Source organism: Leuciscus leuciscus (genome assembly GCF_965113295.1).
Source record: "Leuciscus leuciscus genome assembly, chromosome: 15".
Taxonomy (NCBI): Eukaryota; Metazoa; Chordata; class Actinopteri; order Cypriniformes; family Leuciscidae; genus Leuciscus; species Leuciscus leuciscus.
In genome coordinates, this window is record NC_138739.1 from 26,307,284 (window position 1) to 26,329,673 (window position 22,390).

A 22,390-nucleotide genomic window follows, 5' to 3' on the forward strand; every position below is an offset into this window, starting at 1 on the left:
TTGCCATAAGATTTTATCCTGGATTTGAAATAGATTATTTGAACGTAATCTTGACCAACAGTGTTGTAGATTTTTGTATTTCCCCATTCAGGTACTTGCATGATTGTAAATAACATCTCTGAGGCGTTTTCAAGATGGTCGCCAAGCTAACTTGCCTTAAAAGGCAAGTGCCTTAAAACTACTCAAATGTATTATTAACGTATTAACTATATTATCATTTTTTTACTGAAGTTCTGAACACTCTTCGGTATGTGAACATAATTTTATATTCTCTGAAAGCAGAATTTCTAACGTCCGGCTACAGAAGCTAAGTGTGCATTTGGCATTGCTGGTAAGGGATCACATTTCTGCACCTGCTTTTCACACCTTTAGTTTAAGAAAAACTAAACTAAATGAATGAAAGAGATGCTTTGTCTTTGTTCTCATACACATCACTAGTATTAGAGACTGCCATGTACATCACATAATTACACCCAGTTTGTGGGTGGACAAGTTAACAATAGTTCCCTGTCTGCTTTTAGACATTATGTCTTTCATGGAAAATTCATTATTAAACCGCTGAATGCACAAATTTAATGAAAGTCTAAGTATTTAATGTAAAAAAAATGACTTTCAAAATACTCGTTTTTGGTTATTAGTAGAGGATGCACTGATACTGAATTTCTCTGCCGATACAGATAGCGATTATTCAGAATGATATCAGCCGATGCCGATACCGATAGTTAGATTTTTCTTAAGGATAAAATCATCTCTCCCAAATAATGCTGCAAACTATACAGGGAACCCTCTTATTTGGTACATTGTAATAGAGGTTAAAATTAATAACATAGCTGTTATATTCAACTGCTATTTGTTTCCAGATATAATATTTAATGTTTGTATACAACTCAGTTGCAAATAAGGAATTTTTCTTAAACACTTCAATTAAAAAATGTATTCAAACACATATAATTAGCAGTAAATAAGCTCTTCTCTGGTGTTTTTTATAGTTTACCAACGCACAAACTGTGAACGCTGGAAAACTTTCCTAAGGTAAATGCAACATTAAGTGATATTGTTCACAAGCTGTTTTATTGACGTCTTTTCGCGGTTGAAACAGATTGAGTGATTACATGAGTCATGATACGGATTTCTGTAAGTTGTACTGTATCTTTCAACATACCTTCTGATATTCATCAATGTTTTTATAGATATAATTTGTGGAAGAAAAGACTCACATTCCACGCTGTCACTTGAACTGAGGCGCTACAGTAATCTGTCATGTCACATTTATGAGCATTAAAGTGACATTTATTGTTTAAATTTTGTGATAAAATGTACTGAATTTGAAAGCTAAGACTTAATAGCTTTAATCGGCCGATACCGATAATTGGCCGATACATCAGTGCATCTCTAATAATTACACTGTAACAAACGTATACTGTAATTACAATGTATCAAATGTTGTTTTACACTGTAACAAACATATTATTACAATGTAATAAATGTATTACACTGTAACTGTAACAAACGTATAATTACACTAAACAAACGTATAATTATATTGTAATAAATGTAATTATTACACTGTAACAAACACATGTAACAAATGTATTATTACATTATAACAAACCTATTATTACACAGTAACAAATATATTACACTCTAACAAACGTTTAATTACAACATAAACATATAATTACACTGTAATAAACGTATTATTACACTGTAACAAATGCATTTTTACACTATAGTAACAAACACATATTTACACTGTAACAAACATAATTACACTGTAGTAACAAATGTATATATACACTGTAACAAACGTATGATTACACTTAATAAACTGTAACAGGTGTATAATTATTAGGGATAGTTTACTTCAGTATCTTCACACAAGGATTGAAGAAGAGGCACAATTAAGTTTTAAGAAACATAATATATGGGCTATATTATATTATAGAGAGATAAATACACTTCCAAATTTTGGGATCAGTCAGTTTTAGCAGACATATTAAACAGGACAGCTGATAATAATAAACGTTTCTTAAATCAGCATATTAGAATGATTTCTGAAGGATCGTGTGACACTGAAGACTGGAGTAATGATGCTGATAATTCAGCTTTGCATCACAGGAATAAATTCAGTATATAGTAAAATAGTAAACTATTATTTTACATAACATTAGTTTACAATTTTTTCCACAATAATGTTGTTGTCACAGAGACAGATTGTTTCCTTTTTTTGTTTGTTTTTTTTGTTTGTTTTTTTGGGTTAAATTTTGAGTGAAAAATGTCGCTACCCACACACACAGGACAATGGAGGAAATCGAGTGTATGCTGTTTTTGGATGGTTTTGTTTTTGCTGTTTTTTATTCAGGATACTCCGTCTGGCGCGTGCAATGATGACGCAGAGAATAGTGACGATTCTATCTGACCAATCAGCAGTCTGCCGTGTTTTCACGTCACATTTTAGTATCGCCTCAGCTCGCTCAGAACCTCGCCGGAGGTGAGTACCAGGTACAACTTTTACACAGTGGAAAACCAAACAAATGCGAGTCGAGTTGAGCCGAGCCGAGCCGAGGCGAGCTGGTACTGTGTAGTGGAAAAGCGCCATTAATGTCTCAAACATAATGACAAAAAAAAAAAAAGGAAGGTAAAGTCCAACCCATACAGAAATATGCAGGAGTATATTTATATACTGTAGGAATAGAATGAGTAGTATGTCAGAATATATTGTAAACATTCACAGTTAAAAAGGAACATTCTCAGAAAGTTCAAGCAAGGTTCTCTAAAAGTTATAAACAAACATTCTTCCAGTAAATACAAAGTTCTGTCATGAAACTCTAGATACTGCAGACTGATAGATCCTTATCTCAATCTGCTGCATTCACATCATTCCGCTGATTTGTTTCTGCTGTATCAATAGCCATGAGCTCTTTCAGAAACCCTCCACCTTCCCTAGCTCCACCTGTATAGATCTGCACTGGGTAATTCATGTACGCTTTATTGTACAGAAGCAGCATGCCTTGCTCACAGCAGTGTTTTATGTATGTATTGGAGGTTATAATATTTAGCAGTGTGTTAGCAGTAATTAGGTGTTGAGATAAACTTCAACTGTAAAAGTTGTAGAGTCTTTTGAAATGCAAAATAAGTTAAGGGCAAGTAAAAGTCTTGTAGACTTTCCGATTTTTTTTTTTCCCTCGTTCGTCATTTTTTCTCAGCTGGAAGTTGGCAAAACTAGGCCAAAGCAAGCCGTTGCACACTTCACTGTCATGATAATGTATTCAGTCTGTTGGCTGTGTTCTGTGAGGCGTTCAGTACGGTGATCTCCACCGCTCTCCGCCGTCTAGTTTCAGAACTCTGCCGTCTCGGGAGTTGCCATGTGACCTGCGGAGGCTTGTTCCTGCAACAGCTAGAGGTTCATGGGAAAGAGTTGAAATGCAATCATTCGTCCTGTCATGTGTGGTCATGCTTCACCTGTGTGTTTGATAGACAGAAGGCAAACAAGGTTTTACGGAGGTGGATTTATGCCGTTTGTCTTATGAATGAGTGGCCACATGTCAAAGCTATTATGAGTCTAGATACGTTGTGGTGTTAGTGCATGTTGGCATTCAGCAACTCTGTATACATATTTCATATCCATCTAATCAAATTTTTAAAGGTGAGATATAGCTATGAAGATGTCTGTCAGATTTTTGACTTTCAGCATAACTTCTGGTCCACACTGCAGCTTATTCAGGCCAAGAACCACCAATAAAGGAACAGACCATCCAAGTAACATGTAGACTAATGACCAACCACATACAGGTAGACTTGTGAAATACAGTAAATACAGTAAATTATAATTTAAAATAACAGTTTTTTTCTATTTGAATATATTTTAAAATGAATTCTTTTCCTTTGATGAAAAGCTGAATTTTCAGCATCATTACTCCAGTCTTCAACTGTTTTTTGGAAACCGTGCTAAAAAATAAATAAAAATAGGATTCTTTGAATAGAAAGTTAAAAAAAATCAGAAAATTTTTCGTATTATTTCTTTTTTAAAGCATTTCTTAAGTAGTATTTCTTTCTTTTTTTTTCTCACTGACCCCAAACTTTTTAATGGTTGTGTCCTTTTTTTTTCTCCCCTTTTATGTAAAAGTAACTTCTCGAAATTACATCAGGGGTAACTTTTATTTTCAGAGGTTACGTATGTTTTTGGTTTCTGACCGACTAAAATCAGCTTATGTACACAGTTGTTGCTAATACTGTAGCTAATAATGTCTAAATTGATCTCACTAATCTAAAAGTGAATATTTTTATATTACCAGTGGATTCCTGAATATAGTATCATTGTATTACTGTATAATACTATTATAGTATTATCTTGTATTATTTACTTAAATTAATTAGTTAATAATTTATTTAATTAATATTAATTAATATATTTATAAATATGTAATTTATATTTTTTTAATATAGTGTGTTATGTTTTATTTATTTATAAATTAAACTTTTGATATACTGTATGTATGCATATTTATTTACACATTTATTTATACATTTTATATATTTAGAAATACTTATTTCATTAATATTTTTATGTTGTACAATTATTTTCATTTATATTTTTTTATTTATATATTTTATTTATATATTCATGGAATGTACTGCTTCAGCGTAAAAAAAACGAAATGATCATTTTTGGACAACAAAAAAATCTAAAATTCAGCACATTTCTAACATACAGTATAAGTATACAGTACAGTATACAGTATAATAAGCATTGAATCATAGAAATACATTCGTTTTCTTTTTAAAACTATAAACACCATAGCGGCATGCCGTGTCCAATGGAAACGGAAATACAATATGCTAAATAAGTAGATCCTCCAACATTCTCATATTCAGCGTCAGCAGGAATCCTCAGTTTCACACGACTTCTGCATATTTAGCATGATATTCATACAGCATATGTGATCATTCCTACACATCTCTCCTGTCAATGCCAAGCAGCCCGCGGGCGTTCTCTCTCTGGTCTGATACGAATTGGATCCATTTACTGCTTTAATTGGCATCAAGAGATCTCCTCATGGTGATTGTGAATAAATGAACCCTTTGTGTATTGTGCGACTGGCACAATGGCTATTGTGTGAGAATCTCAGGTTGGATTTCATTGGGAAAAGGTGTGACTGTTTTCGTCTCGCCCTGCCTTGTTGCGTCTGGGTCAGATTTGTTGTTGCAAAATTAGGTAAACGGATGCCTCTGAAACATCAGACCGTGAATGTGTGTTTGTTTGTGCCGAGACATCTGCACGTGAAGTCATTCGTTTGTGTCCGTATGGACACTATGCATCATTTCATTGTGACACGTTAATGCGTTGCCGTCTGTTGGTTTGCGTCTGCGAGTGGTGCGGCTCTCGGCTCATAGCCTGGTGCTGATATATGGCCCTGCTCATCTGCTGCGCAATGCACATATGTTCAACCCAGAACATTATTGTGTGTGCGTAGTTGCGCAAAGCGCATTTGTCACTGTAACCAAATCGGATTTGCTTTTTCTTTTGTCGGGGGATTGGCTTCTTATTGTACGCTCTAAAAACTTTAAGTTTCAAAAGGGGGATTTCGCACCAATGCCATTGAAGAACCATTTTTGCTTCCCCAAAGAACCTTTCATGGAAAATTTCTTAAAAGAACCATTTGTTTTTAACCAAATGTTCTAAGAATAATATGGCAATGTTCCCATTATGTTATGAAAACACTATGCTCACTAAACGTTCAAAACGTCCAGGTTTTTAAATGTATTTTAAATGTTTTTCTTGATCAATTGTGAAAACATTAAGGGTTCCATTTTATCATTTTGCAAACATTATGGGGAATTACCTTTAAATGTTCTCTGAACCATCTCAAACTAGTACGTTTATTTTTGTATCATCTTACAAAAATAAGAGTGATCGTCCAATTAAAATGTTTCAGAAAAACCATCAATGAATGATGTTCAAAAGTTTTTGTGCTTTTTGTGTTTTGAGAAAGTTATTAATGCCCCCGTAACTTTCAACGCACATTCTATTAAAGTTACTAGAATTCATAAATTTGCCAAAGTTTTGAGGACATTCCGTGTTAGCTGGGAAAGAACCTGTTTGTGAACTGGAAAGTTTCAATGGAAATTAAATGTTCTTAATGGAACCATAGATGCCAATAAATAAGCTTTATTTCTAAGGGTTCATACGACAACGATGTACTAAAAATAGAAAAGTTTGTCCTTTGGTTTTTTTGCACACATATGACTATAGGTTGTCAAAAGGATTCCTGTTCACATGGATTCTTGAAAACGATTAAACACTTAATTATTCATGCCAGGCCAGTAGTTGGCGATGTTACTTTGAAAAGAAACATTACACGCCTATTGACTGAACACGTAATCTGCATGACGTCACTGTTTTCACAAATTCGTATTTTTGTAGTTTACACAGAGACGATATGGCATCGTTTTCAAAAACGTGCACTTTGAAACCCGTTATCAAAAGTTTGCGTTTTCAGGCCCCCAAAACCCCGTTGTCATGTAAATAAACGGCCAAAACGCATAAAAAGTTTTCCTTTTTAGTTGAAAATGGTGTTGTGTAAACGTCCCCTTGGAGTATCTTGTTTAAATGTGATATTCGCACCTAATTCTTAAATGTTTTTGTTCATTTTTCTTCCAACAGTGCTCAGGAGAAAGGAAATCCATGTCCAAATTTCACCACAGGGCGGCTTTATCCCAATCCAACCCCCCAACTCAAGACCCGAACCGGACCTGCAAGCCAAAGGAGTCACCCACATCCCAACCATCTCAGCCGTCCTATTTCTTGCTCTTTTACCCATAATCCAGCTCCTCCTGTGGCCCGATGGTGTCTGACGCACAGTAGAAAAGACTGAACGATTCACGCATGCATTTGCACTAGGCCCTTAGAAGTCTGCACATTCGTCTTCTGATCTCCTCAGATGATCAGTAAGTTCTTCAAACACTGGGTATTCGTTTGCTCTGGCCTGTTTTAAAGGGTTTTATGTAGCTACTAAGTAGTGTAAGGAGACGCAAGTGTGATGAGGTCCGCCATCATTTCTTTGGTGGTTTAATGTCAAATTTTTTAGTGCCCATCAACCAGATGACCATAGGTTGTCAAAAGGATTCCTGTTCACACGGATCCTTGAAAACGACAATTTGAATCTTTTTGAATGAGGATTTACCATTACATTCATCTGGTTTGGTACATTTTAGAGTAACATATCACATCCTGAGTTCATTCACACCCTCCTGCCGTAGTTACTGGGAAGGCTGCCCATATACGTATATATATAATGTATGAATAATGTTTTATTGTATGTGTGGATTATATTAAAGATAGAGCTGTTTTAATTATCCCTTTATCAGTATATCCGGGTGAAACTCATAAAGTCCTAAAGTGGGGGAGGGTGGGGATTATTTTAAGAAAATGAATCCACATTAGGATTTTTTTGCATTGTGACATTTTTAAACATATTTATGTTGGGAGGGTTAATAATAGTTTATTTATAAATATTTTCTTCTCAAATGAAAACTGTATTTCTTTGCATTACAGTATTGACAATTTGAGAGGAAAATCTGTAAGGAATACAAATAATGCAAAACAAATCTTAATGGACTTCAAAACCAGGCCAATTTTCATTTTCACAAGTATTTTTTATTTATTTTTTAGAGGGAAATGACAGTTTTTGTAAGATTGACCCACCCTGCTTGAGCAATTGTAGGGCTTTTTTGTTGTTGTAAAAAGTCGAATTGTACATTTAACATATTTATACTGAAGTCTATGTATACAAAAGTGTTTATATGATAGTCGGGTTGTGCATATAACCATTTAAAAAAATGAAAACAGCTTTTGATTAACCCATAGGATAATGAAATACTTTATTTCTAGTAGAAACTTCCTAACATCGGCGTTTAACACTCAGATGCAAAATGTATATTGTTTGTTTTGACAGTTCTCCGTGACGTCACAGTCTTAAACTTATATTTTGGAGTTTTGAGTCAATAATGTCATTTTCCATGTAGCTCCGACAGCGCCGTATGCCATTTGTCACTGTAAGTGCTCGCACAGAAATCGATCAATAAAATACCATATTTTCAAAGTATAGGCTACACGTGTCTTTTTGCTCTCTCTCTCTCTCTCTCTCTCTCTCTCTCTCTCTCCCTTTCGCGTTCTCATGCGCTTTGAAATTGAAATCATTTCTATTTTCGCACCTCACCGTCAACATCTGAGCACGTTCTTCATCTCGTCTGCGGGTTATATTTTATTTTCCTGTTGCAAAGCTGTGTTTTGTATCAATTACATATTTTCTGACAACATAGCCTACTCTGTTATCTAGCTGAGCGATGTTTGCAATAAACCAGTCACGCCCAGAATGCACAATTGAGTCTTCATGTCTTTCAGCAGACATGTTGTAATTCATGCTGCTTTTTTAATTAGCTGTGTCTTATTATTTAGATGCCAATTAAGCTGTCATGAACATTTCCTGGTCTCCAGCCACAGTTAAACCCTTCATTTTGCCGCTGCTACGTTTTTGTGCCAACAAAGTACATGGCAACTGTCATAGAAATGCTGGGAACTTGGCGTTGAAACTGCTTTTGAGTAAAGGTGAGAGGTTTATTATTCTCTTAGTGTGGTCATGACTCATTTTCACCCACGCGTCTATATGATCAAACATAGGCGTTGCGGTGCAATGTGCGCTTTTTGTAGTTGTGAAAATTATTCTTCTTCTTTATTCAGCTGTGCAACCACCATAGCCTGATTGAAATGAACCCGCTAAGCAACCCCTGAGAATCTGAGTGCTCTTAATTAGACGTGTTTTGACTGAAAAATAACAGGCTTTCGCAGCTGACTGTATTCTCGGTTTCAGCCTATAACCGATTCAATCAGTTTTATGATCACGTCCGTTTAACATCCCACCTGAAAATCAATTGCCATGCAGGATGCATTGTGTTCCAGTTGTCGGGGAAGGCGGCAGGGGGCGTCTGTTACCTCCTGCAGGTGTCTCTGGACCCCCAGCCCTCATCTTTTATTCCTACACAGGGCTGGACTTGTCAGGGATGTTGGGAAATCCGAAATTCGAGCGGATTGTTTCAATGAATCGATTCAAATGATTCATCATCTCAAAATGTATCTATCTATCAAACCATCTATCGTTCTGTCTCTATCTATCTGTCTGTCTATCATCTATATATCTATCTATTCATCAATTGTTCTGTCTCTATCTGCCTGTCTATCATCTATCTATCTCTATCTATCGTTCTATCTTTCTGTTGTTCTTTCTCTATCTGTCTATCATCTATCTATCTATTGTTCTGTCTCTATCTATCTATCTATCATCTATCGTTCTGTCTGTCTGTCTGTCTGTCATCTATATATCTATCTATCTATCTATCCATCTATCGTTCTGTCTCTATCTGTCTGTCTATCATCTATGTATCTATTGTTCTGTTTCTATCTATCTATCGTTCTATCTTTCTATCTATCGTTCTTTCTCTGTCTGTCTATCTATCTATCTATTGTTCTGTTTCTATCTATCTATCTATGTAACCATCTATCGTTCTGTCTGTCTGTCTGTCTATCATCTATTTATCTATATTTTGTTCTGTCTCTATTTATCTATCGTTCTGTCTGTGTAAAGTGTATCTATCTATCTATCATTCTGTCTGTATATATCTGTCTGTCTATCATCTATCTATCCATCTATCGTTCTGTCTCTATCTATCTATCTATCTATCTATCTATCTATCTATATCTGTCTGTCTATCATCTATCTATCCATCTATCGTTCTGTCTCTATCTATCTATATCTGTCTGTCTATCATCTATATCTATCTATATATCCATCTATCTAGCCTATCTATCTATTGTTCTGTCTCTATCTATCTATCTTTCTGTCTGTGTAAAGGGTATCTATCTATCTATCATTCTGTCTGTATATATCTGTCTGTCTATCATCTATCTATCCATCTATCGTTCTGTCTCTATCTATCTATCTATATCTGTCTGTCTATCATCTATCTATCTATCCATCTATCGTTCTGTCTCTATCTATCTATCTATCTATCTATCTATCTATCTATCTATCTATCTATCTATCTATCTATCTATCTATCTATCTATCTATCTATCTATAACCAGCCTAAGTTCACTGATCTTAACTAGTTATCCCAGTCTGTGCACCAGTCAGACCATATTGGAAGACCAGCAAACCATCTCGTTTAAGCTGTTTTTCAACACGAAATACATTGTTTCTATGAAATAAGCGAATCGATTCGTCCAAATCATTCAAAGGAACCGATTCAAAAGAACGACTCGTTCGCGAATCGGACATCACTATTGTTCGGTGAGAACGGGACAGTAAAGAGACAGACAGCACAGGAGCGCGCAGCAGCAACACTGGGCGCTTTAACCAGATATTCCTACAACACTGTTTATACTACAGTAGCTACTTGTAGGGATATTATAAGTTATGCATTATTAATTGGCTAGTGCGTAAAGACATGAGCACCAGAAACAGATCCCCACCGGACTGATCAATAACACGCATCCTCTTTCATCAGGACCACCGGCTTTAAACCTGGACGTGCATTTACATCCCTAAACAAGTGGATTTTTACTATAATAGTATCCTGCTGTTGTAGGAAGAATCGGATGCTTTGATTCGCTGTGTGAAGTGTTGAGCATCAGCGTCAGTGGACTTCATCCTCTTCCTCAGTCTCTGGATCCGGACACAATGGATCTGACAGCGGTCGCGCTGCTCGTGTCGCTCGTCTCCGTGTCTCTGTCTGCGGATAACGCGGGCGGCAAAGCGCGGAGCTGCGTGGACGTGCGCTCCTTCTACAACGGCAAAGGCTTCACGTTAAGCGGCGTCCCGCAGTCCGAGATATCAGGTATGAATTATCAGTGATTGTTACAGGTACAGTACTGTCTCATTCATATTCAACACTGACATTTCTCTGTGTGTTGACTATGTTTATGTAGACTACACGAGAATAATTAAGTATCTATCTATCTATCTATCTATCTATCTATCTATCTATCTATCTATCTATCTATCTATCTATCTATCTATCTATCTATCTATCTATCTATCTTCCGTCTGTCTGTCTGTCCTGTTGTCTTCTGTCTGTCTCTCCACCTGACACGCTCCTTAATGTTAGGCGAGGTGCATGTTCTTATTGTCAAGTTCACATGAACAGATGGAGGGTCCCAGACAAAAGCTCTACTCGCCCCACCGAACAGAACAATAGACGAAACTGTAACTGCTGAAACAGGGCTACACCTGGCATAGTGTTGATCACGAGCGACTTCCCCATTAAAAATGACCTTTCGTTTCATTCATCAGTTTTATATAGACACCCACCTGATGTCTGGATCCCCATGTGGTTTGAAAGAGCGTGTGCTGGAGCTCATCTCCAACAGTATGTGGTCCCTGTAGGTCATGTTACGATGAACACGGTGACGACCAGATTCGTAGGTTTTCCCCAGGGTTGCAGTCTAGGAGTAAAAAAACCTCACTGTAATTGCAATTTGTGGTATTAGTCAGTGTTGTTGGTGTTATTAGATACACAAAGGGCAGTGAGGGCAGTAAATGGTGGCATTTGATGAGCAATTCTCATGATTTTCTTTGTCATTTGCAAGTAAAAGGCAGCAGCTGAAATCCGTGCAGTCAGCAAGTGGCTCGTAGCTGGAGCCAGGGATTTTTAATGTTCCCATTAGGGGCCAAAAAAAATGTTGGCAGGTTGTGAATCTGTCCCATGCATGCTGGGTAGTATGAAATCTGCCATCAATATTTATGACACAGCCATCTTTTTGATGACAGGTCGCACATTATAACCGGTAATATGTCACAAATCAGTTCGCGTAAACATGCAATTATATCAGTGCATGATGTGCTCCCAGTTTTTTTCTTCCCAGAATTCCTCTGGGATGCATATGTCTAATTGTGCTGTGTGCCCAAGAAGCTAAAGGAGATAAATGATCGCACATGTGCCACACTCACACACATAAACACTTGTAAATAAAGCTCAAACCAGGAAGGAAACATTGCCAATATTCACAATGTACTTTTTCTGTAAGATAATGAAAATATATCCGTACAATATATATCCTGCCTCCTCGTTGTATTCCCCACACACACACACACACACACACACACACACACACACAAACACCTACTGTACACAACACAACACCGCCTTGGCAGCCGCCTTCGGTAATAAGTGTATTTGAGGCATTATACATTGGCATCCTCAGCAGATTTGAGAGGCTGGGAGAAACAAAGAGTTCCTATTGGCCGAGAGGAAATTCTCAAGGTCATCGCCTGCGGTCTCAATGACAGAAGGGGGAGACGAGGAAAATGTAGCAAGTGCCGGCCGCCCACCACCGTCTCGCTTGAGACCGTCTCGTCATCTTTTATCCATTGTTCACACCGTCTGAATAAGTTGTTCGTTTAAAAGCTTTGAAGTGGTTGACGGCCAGATTGTGTTTGTCTGCTTGAAGCGTTCATGTTTATTTAAATGAGATGCATTATAAGTTAGTGGCTAAATATAAATGACTTAAGTTGTGTTGTTTTTAATTTAGACTTTATTTCCATTACAAAACACAAAAAGAGATATTTATAGCATATGTTCAAGCTGCTCTTTTCCAAACAATGAAAGTGAATGGGGACTACGGCTCTCAAGCAGGATATTCTGTGAAGAACCTCTTAAATGTCAGTCTGTTCCTCATTCACAGCTTTAGAAGACTTGGAATAAGTCATTTGGATTACTTTCATGATGTGTTATGATGCTTTTCGGAGCTTAACAGCCCCAGTCCCCATCCACTTTCATTGTGTAGAAGAGTGCAGCGTGAACATTTTTCAAAACATCTTCTTTTGTGTTCCACAGAAAGTCATACTGGTTTTGAATGTAATTAGGAGAGTAAATGATGACAGAATCTTCCTTATTTGACTGAACTCTTAGAAATGTCACGTTACAGACTTAAAATAAGTTGCAAACAACATTTCATGTTGATTTTTAATAGTAGGTCAAATTGATAAATCACGATTAATCGCATCTAACATAAAAGTTTGTTTACATAATATATGTGTGTGTATATCTATTATTAAATGTATATATATCATATATATGTCTGTATGTGTGTGTGTGTGCGTGTCTCTGTATATGTACCTATACACTCACACACACATATATGTTTATTACACATGGCTTGGTTGAATTCTAATGTAGAATGCGGTCTGTTATTTCTTGATAACAGACCGCTGCTAAGTATAACACACCGTTGCCATGAAAAACGGAGCGTTGCTATGGACGCAGGATTCTAACCGTAGAGACGGAACAGACTATTTTCTTTAGCGGAAGCAATACAATCGTTTTTAAATCAATAAACTCCTTCTTAAATCAATATTTTATGTCAAATTATTGATTTATTTGGTAGGTAGCTACCTCGCTTTACATTATCCCTTACATAAATATGTGTGTGTGTGTTTGTATATATATATATATACACAGTATATACACAGACATGTATATAATATATACACATTTTATAATATATACACTATTTAATAATGTATACACATACATATTATGTAAACACAAACTTTTATGTTAGATGCGATTAATCGCGATTAATCGATTTGACAGAACTTACTTTACGACCATTAAAAAGGTACGTTCTATATAGTCTGAATGTGTCTCGTTTCAATGAAATTCAGACGCACTACATCCACCAAGTTGTGACCTACGGCATCAGTTGCGTTGCTTCACCACCAATCATAAATCTGTTGGCGTACTGTTTTTCACTTACTATATAGTAGACAAGTATCGGACGCAGCGACAGAGTCGTCATTTCTGTAAGATGTTATTTTGATGCCTCTTTAACTGGTGTGACAGTGATACCCACACTGCATTCTGAGTTGGAGGGTTTGAGGTTTCCGCCGCATTTTGTTTTAGCATGTTTTAGAAAGAGCTGATCATAAAGCATCACCTAAAGGTCAGAGAGGAACCAGAGCTGAATGCCGCTGTCTAGAATTACCGACGCAACTGGTGTGTCTCCCATTTTTACAAACACAGAGGCAGCGTATTGTTCAACGCAGGGGACTGCGTGACACTTTGAGCCCTGCGGTCACTCGAAACAATGACAATCTCACATTTCCCTCAAGTAGGCCATGAAGATGTGAGTCGGGTGGGGATGTGTGCGACCTCGCGTTTGTTTGTGATCGTAACTTTGTTATTTTAACAGATTTATTTCCAGGTTTTGAAAGCGAGATCCAAGTATCCAAATGTTGACGAATTAGTGATGTTTGGACCCTTGTAACCTGTAGCCTGGTTTCAGACCTCAGCGCTGGCTCATGTTTGCTGTTCTTCTATAGAGCGAGGCACACACCCATGAGCCCTGTGTGAAATGAAAGAGGCACACACCCATGTTCTCAGCCACACTGACACACACACATCCAACCCCCATAGATCAGACAGGGCAGGGGCCTGATTCGGTTAAGCTTTTTGCATATATCAAACACGTTCGCACATGCAAATTCAATAACACGGTCGTTCAGTGGAGAGTGACAATCAAATTCGCTCATTTGACGTTGTTAATTAGTTTTACGCATCTAATTTCTGTTTGCACGACTGTCACACATTTTAATCCAGTGGTAATTCCTCACAAATTATGGAATTATTAGGCATGAATTACCAGATCATTATTTTTATCATAATTGTATATAATAAATACAAATAATACATAATTTGAATATCACTCATAAATATTAATATATATATATATATATATATATATATATATATATACATGTCTATGTAAACTAAATATTCAAAATACGCTGCATATGACGAAAATGTATATATTTTATTCAATTCAAAAATAATATTTACTCTAATATCAACATGAAAATGTGGCTTTGTTCGTTTAGATTATATTATTGAGTATGAACTGATTTCATTATTATTCAAAATTGAATACTGTTAATAATTATTACTATTATATTTAATATTTGTATATATTAAGGTTTAATATATTTACTAAATATTCTGTCATGTAAATAAAAAAAAGCTTCATATGATTCTAAATGAACTAAAATAATATGTACTGTAAAATCAACTTGTGATCAATTTGGCTATATTAGTTTAGATTAAATTATTAAGTATGAACTGATTTAATTATTATTAAATGTAATAGTATACATTATAATATTATTCATTTTAAAATTGAATATTATTAATAAAAATAATTATTATATTTAATATTTTTATATATTAAGGTTTAATATTTGTATAGAATGTTCTGCCATGTAAACTAAAAATGAAAAATATGCTTCACATGATTCTGAATATATTCATTTAAAAAATAATATTCACTGACATTATAAAGTATGAACTTATAATTATTATTTAAATTATACATTGTGTTATTAATAATATTATTTATTCTAAAGTTATATTATTAACAATTATTATTAATATATTTCATATTTTTATACAGTAAGATTGGTTCTGTAATGTAAACAAAAAATTAGCTTACTTTGATAACATTTAAATTAGTCATAACATTTACTGTAATAGGACCACATCCACCTGGTTACATTAGTTTACATCAGCAAAAGTATTTTCATCATGTAGAAATAGTTCCATTTCTTGTTGTCTATACTGAACATTTCATTTTTTACAGTCTAGTTTTAGTAGTTTCAGCCTGTGCTAATACACACAGTACCAAGAGATTTTGTGGCGAAAGCTCATGTTTTGGCAGATGAATTGTGGACTCGTGATTATCTGAGCATAATTACACCTTCTCCCACACAGCTTCTCTCCCTCTGGCCCGCTGATTGTTCTTTTGATGCGCGGGGGTGTTTCTCAGCGGGGATCTGCAGTGCACCGTGAGGCTTGTTAGAGTCGAGATCATGCAGACCTGATCAGATCTTACACCCTCTTGCCCTCGCGAATAAAAGCACACCTGCACTCGGAGGTACACGCAGCACCTGGAACCACTGACAAGCCTTCTTCTGTTCAAGTGCGTTTGGAACGCTTGAAAAAAACTGGAGTAGACCCTTCAAGATCTCTGAAAAGCATCGCTTGTGTCCTAAAAAAGTGTGGAAGATACGTAGACATTTCTTCACATTAAAAATACAGAATAAATAAAATGTTCAATAAGGTTCTATTTGTTAACTACATTAGTTAACATGAACTAACATTGAAAAATACTTCTAAGCTTTTTTTAATCTCTGCCAATATTAATTTCAACATTTAATAATGCATTATTAAAATCAGATGTTGTATCTGTTATTAATATTTAATGGACCTGAGCTAGCATGAACTAACAATGAACAGCTTTATTTTTGAGGATGACGGCATTTCCCTTGCATAATATATTATTAATATATATATATATTGGGGGTCAAAAGTTTAGAATAATTATAATTTTTAATGTTTTTCAAAGAATTATTTTCTGCTCGAGGCTGAATTTAATAGTGTGAAATATATATTTTTTTAAATGTAAAAGAACAGTTTTCATATTTTTCAAATGTATATAATATGATAAAACATTAACAAATCTTAATTATTCCAAACTTTTGACCGCCAGTTTAATGTATTTTAAGATTGGAGGGTCTAAAAGAAATATATCTTTAAAACTAGGTTCACATGACCTGCTTTGCTAGCTTCTACCCAGTGACATTTACATTTATGTAAAATCCAAAGCAACATCCATTTCATTCAATTTGATTAGTTCTTACATTCCCTGAGAAACTTACCTTAGTATAGCATTGTTAGCGCTATGCTCTGTATGCATCAAAACAAAGAAGTGACATCTGAATTTAAACCCAAAATTGTCAACAAAATCTACCCCCTATCTAACAGTTGATTAACCAACACAATATATGTAGCAATCATATACTGAACATGTCATGTAGCAGTTAGCATTGAATTAGTTAAAAACCCAGCCTTGTTGATGTTGTATGTCGATAACACTCTTGCCTTACATAAATCCTTGATTAATTCTTACTCTCCACAACTACAAAAAGAAAACCCTGACACATTTGCTTGTTGAAAACAAATTCAGCTAGGGTTCATTGTTTAAGCTATGCTGTTAGCACCTCTCTAGCTGATTAAATGCATGAAATGGCTCCATTTGCGATTAGTCTTCACCAGCCGTCGACAAGTGTTCGTCACCTCATGCTCCTCGTGTTATTCACATTGTTGTGAATAATTCACAGTAGCGCCCAGCGTTGCTTCAGCCACTTTGCTCTGCCAATATTAATTGCACGTTTTTTTGCGTTAGCCAATTTGCTGTCAGGTTATCTCGCTGCCAACACGCTGGTGAAAGGGAAGAGAGGAGTGAGTGATGAAGACGGAGATGTGATTATTATCGCTGTCAGCTTCTTTGTTCGAGGAACATTATCCTGCTCGAGTGGCAGAGACACAGAGTGCTGTGAAATGTGTGTTGTCTCGGGGATTGAACAAGATTTCCTTGAGTGAGATTGAAAATATAACATGTATGTGCATGTTCTGTGATTTTTTTATTTGGGTCTCATTCACTAATAATGGCATGTATAATTCGAATTTATAAGCACAGGAAAACATCTCCCAAAATAGTATTTTATCTAATTCACAACATGTTATGGTTTTAAGGTAATTTGCATAAACACGCCCACCTCCATATATGGGCTTTTCACACTGTTTGTTACTTTTTACTTTTTTTCTGCCAAAAACCAGTTCAACAACCTCTCAGCTTGAGCGTAATGCAACTTTTCTTACTCTATTACTGTGTATAATGAACTATATTTAAGATGAAATAATCACGTATAAAATTTCATCTTAAAATTCATCTCAAAGAGTTTGCGTACTTTTTTTTTCCCCATAAATTTAGAATAAGTTGAGCATGAAAGTTATTGATGAATGATGATTTGTTCTTGAAAATGTTCGTACACAGATTTCACATGCAAATTTGTGGATATGCATGGTTAGTAAATGAAACCTTTTACCTTTTATCCGGTGTCCTAACAACAGGGACGGGAAGGTTCAGGGAAGGTTTTGACATCATTCTCCGTTGACTGTATTAGTCCGGTAATCTCTTTAGGGTCTTGACATTGAGTGAATTATCAGTTCTTTACCATTTACTCATTAAGTGTCTCCTTGTATTTGTATCCAATGAAGAAGAATGCCTGTCAGACTCTATACGCTGATTTCACGCAGCCGCCATTTTGAAATCGAAAGTGAGGCTCCGGTGGTAAGAACCCCGTAAACAACAATGCCTTGGACTACCAACCTGAAGCTGCTGCCGCGATTTACACTATTGGATGTTAATATCCAATATAGGATATGTATATCTCATTCCTGCTTCTTTTTTTACTTTCTGAATTATATATAAAAAAAATATTTTATTTAGAAATTAATTTCACTGTATATAGTCTAAAGAATGAAAGAAATGTATGTACAGTTTTAGAATTGACACAACATCATTAAACACAACAATACGCCATCGCATTCACGACTCTCCTGTGATTAAAGGCGACACTTCCGGTTTTCTTCCCACCGGAGCCTCGCTTTCGATTTCAAAATAACGGCTGCGTGAAATCAGCGTATTAAAGGTGAAAGTGTGACGTTCGGGACATGCTATGCATGTAAGTATTCCAAGAGTTGTGCTGAGGTTTAGTTTGATCACCATAAACAGGTAGCTACTACCCAAAGCCTCCCATAGCTACAGGAAATGTTAGCAAAACACGTTTTCCCTTCACTATTACCTTGTTTGAGTTACCTTGCAACTCAAAAATGAAGGTCTGTTTTGGTACAAAACAATGCTAAAAATGCTAAATGCAAATAATACAATGCAACCAAATAGTCATGGGTTGTTAGAGAAGCAAAATAAGTATGCTAATCATAAGTGAGGAGAAAACATGTCCCAAATCTTTTGTTGTTGATGTCAAAGACAGTGTGTCTAACTCTGTGACACTTTAGTGCAAATTCATGTCACTTAGGAGAAACTAGTCAAACAAACACAGACTGGTAGCATAGCATCCACGTTTCCTCTAAAATCATGAAAAAACGACCCAGACAGGTCAAAGATCTCTCAGAAGTGGTTTCTGATATCTGAAATTGCAGTAAAGATGACCAAATTTGAGGTTGTAAAATGTTGCACCTGAGTTTTTTTTACAGTGGAACCGCTAATGCTAAATGCTAAAAGCCTAAATAAATGTGTAGCCATTTCTAAAACAAAACGTATATATGCTCTCTCTTAAAGACACACTTGTGACTCAATGCGTGACAGCTCGAGGATTAGGATTTCTTTAAGACTCAAATACTCTGTTCGTAATCCAGGGGCTCGTAATCCAGATTTTAGCGGCGGCAAGCATGGCAATTTGAGAATGTCTCAATGACGTTGTTAGAAAGCAAGGATTTCAAGTTAAAGAAAAGCACTCAAATGACCCCTTTACCTAGCATTAGCTTACGTTTTCAGTGGTCGGATAACGTTCAGATAGCACTTGAGCTGTCACTTTGACTGGCCAGGTTGTAAATGTTTCATAAATACATTAAAAAAAAAAATCCTTTGTTTTTATTGGTCGCTTAAAGTACCCTTTTGAAAAAAATATAATATATTTTGCTCTCGGAATTTGAGTATGTTTAAGTTAAAATATATATATATATAATATAAATTAAAGATAAATATAATACTAATTTATATAATTATATAAATGTACTTTTTATAAAAATAAAAATGCAGTTAAAAATAACTGAATCCAGCAGCCAAACACACTCTAATCCATTATATCTGTTCCTAGTGTGTGTTTTTTTTCCATTTGTCTTGACCCTGTCAGCCAATGCGACAGACCATTAGGCTGATGAGATTTATTTATTGTGACATTTTTTATTGTTTGAGTGGAAGCAATTATGAAGAACTTATTATTTTGCATAATGGCTTGCCGTTTCAGTCACGGCACGTTTTCCTTGCTCACTGGAAGAACCTCACGCACCGAATGACAGCCACTGCGGTCGATAAAACTCACTGAGGGATTATAAAATTAATGCATCATACTGAGAATGATGGGACATTATCATTTACTGTTTTTATAGTCTACTTAGTAAGCACATTCTCACTTTCTCCCAGCTTGGGGATTTGCGGAAAGCCCTGTGATTTATTAGTTTTTTTCCTGCATGGTTTCTCTTCCTGTAGCTAATTGTACAGCAGTGTACTAGTGTGTATGTACCAGTGGTGATTACTTTAAGGCTATTGAGTGCAACAGCCAGTTCCGGTTACTTATAACTTATAAACTTATTATAAACGTATTATATACCGATAAACTTATTATAAACCGATAACTTATAAACCTTTAAAGACAACCTTACTGTGAACTACGAAGTTGTTAATGGTATTTGATGGTATTTGCTTCTTTTGAAGCCATCATCCCCCATTATTTATAATTGTTTAACAGCGGAATTCGTTGTGAAAACTACATTACCCATGATGCTGCACAGAAAATTCCACCAAGTCAAAACAAGCAAAACACAGCAAAAGATCTCCTTAGCTCCGCCCACTCCCCTGAAGCACTGCAAATGCAAAATGTAATCGAGTCCCTATGCTCTCAAAATACTTAAATATTTGAATATATATGCATATTTAAAATATATTGTTTTTATGTATAATCAACTTTTTTAAATGAGTAGTTTTATATTTCCCTAACGTTTTTCCCATACGGACGACTTGGCAGCCAAAACAGCTCCTATATGGTGAGCTTTGCTCAGACCACGCAAAAGGTTCAAAGACTGTGGAAAGTCCAACACAGCTACCTACGAGTCCACAATAGATGAGAAAAACGCTTTTTTAGGCTACTGATAGGACTGGAGTCAAAATATTATTAATTTCTACATGCGTAAAACCTTTTAATTAAGGAAAAATGACTAAATGCACATAACTTCAATATTATACAAATATATTTTGTGTTAAAAAACACCAGCCGCCATGGTACGTATAGCCTACCAGAGCTGAATATTTCAGCACCAAAATCCAGGCTAAAAATACTTCCTAAGAAGAACTGAAGCAACCAGACAGAAGTTCTTGTGGTCTTTCTCTTAAGTTTCTCTCTGTCTCTCTTCATCTTAACCCCTTAGCCTGTTTTCCTCGTCCACACTCTCACACGTGTCCTTGTCTCATACTCGATTAGAGATCAGGACGTCTGTTTTAACAAGGTTTGGCAAACACTGTAATGTGCACGATTACAAGCGCTGTTTGCACACACACACACACACACACACACACATGCACGTGTTCACTCGCACACGTGTGTGTCTAGGCAGCCGGGCAGAGTCTGAGCTGCGGTGTATTTTTAGATTTATGGAAACCTAGAAATGTCCAATTCAAAGAGCTGGGTTGTACGCTTAGCCATCTTTCACCATTAGCGAAGCAAGGCACACGTTTTAGAGCACATCCATAATGCAAGCTGTGTGTCGTGATCTCAACAAAGGCTCAAGAAGATGAAGTCGCTCGTATAAGAAACGTATCTTTCCTGCCTCAACGTACTGCCTGAAGTAAAAAAGGTTTATTAGATGTTGCTAATTCTGCTAAGATAATATGATATGCAGTCCAAATATACAAATGTAATATACATTCTTCACTGTAGATATACTGCATTTCCGAAAGGGAACCTTATTGAACAAGAAAAATATAGAGAGGATGGGATTTTATTAATACGTTTTTAAGGTGGCATATTTTTCACCCTAGGCGACATTAGCCGAAAAGTTGTTTCAGAGCAAGTTATGTTTAGAACCCAGTTAAGAAGACAACTTTTTTCTTTTCTTTGGAATAACATGCAAATGCAATTATAAATTGCTCGCAATAATATTTTATAATCTTTCAGGAACGTGTAGTAAAAAAGTAAATTAGCAGATTATGTAAATTAGCGCATTAGCGGCAACATAACACTCTCCTCTCTATCATTGGTCCGTCAATACAGATAGCCCCGCCCCAAACTCACATCATTGGTTGAGCCACTGTTGCTATGTTGAGCTTGTCGGAATGTTCAAATAAAAAGAGTTTTGATAGCACCACAGTGTTCACAGTTTTTGTGGAAAACAACCAATGAATGTTTATTTATAGTTTTCTTTTACTTTAAGATGGGATGAGATTAAGTATTTTAACATCATTAAAAAAAAAGTTCAATAAACTTCTAGGTTTTTTACTTTTTGTACATGTTTTACCCCACACGCCTGTAATAGTGTTTTAAATGTTGCTGTTGCTCTTATTATTAAACTCGAATATCTAATCTATGTAACACTAAGCTGTACTTTTTGTTTTAATAGTTTCCTAAAAGGCGCCTGTATATCATGTTCTATGTATAAAGTCAACAGGGTTGTATTTTCTGTTTGAACCCTCTCATATATTGTG

At 35.8% G+C, this 22,390-nt stretch overlaps 2 protein-coding genes across 3 annotated transcripts in view; both read left to right on the forward strand.

The window, feature by feature from the left end:
• Positions 1-8,132, forward strand: part of gpc5b (glypican 5b) — a 43,340-nt gene extending 35,208 nt beyond the window's left edge. The window contains exon 9 of the mRNA XM_082138227.1: positions 6,665-8,132. Coding sequence (XP_081994353.1) covers positions 6,665-6,855 — 191 coding nt within the window. The 3' untranslated portion in view covers positions 6,856-8,132. The remainder of the gene's footprint in view (positions 1-6,664) is intronic.
• A 2,224-nt stretch (positions 8,133-10,356) lies between these two features.
• Positions 10,357-22,390, forward strand: part of LOC309475442 (glypican-1) — a 116,867-nt gene continuing 104,833 nt past the window's right edge. For both annotated transcript variants that reach the window (XR_014197653.1, XM_082138228.1), the window contains exon 1: positions 10,357-10,893. Coding sequence is in view for 1 of the 2 variants with exons in the window: in XM_082138228.1 (XP_081994354.1) it covers positions 10,737-10,893 (157 nt within the window). In the remaining variant the exon portion in view is untranslated. The remainder of the gene's footprint in view (positions 10,894-22,390) is intronic.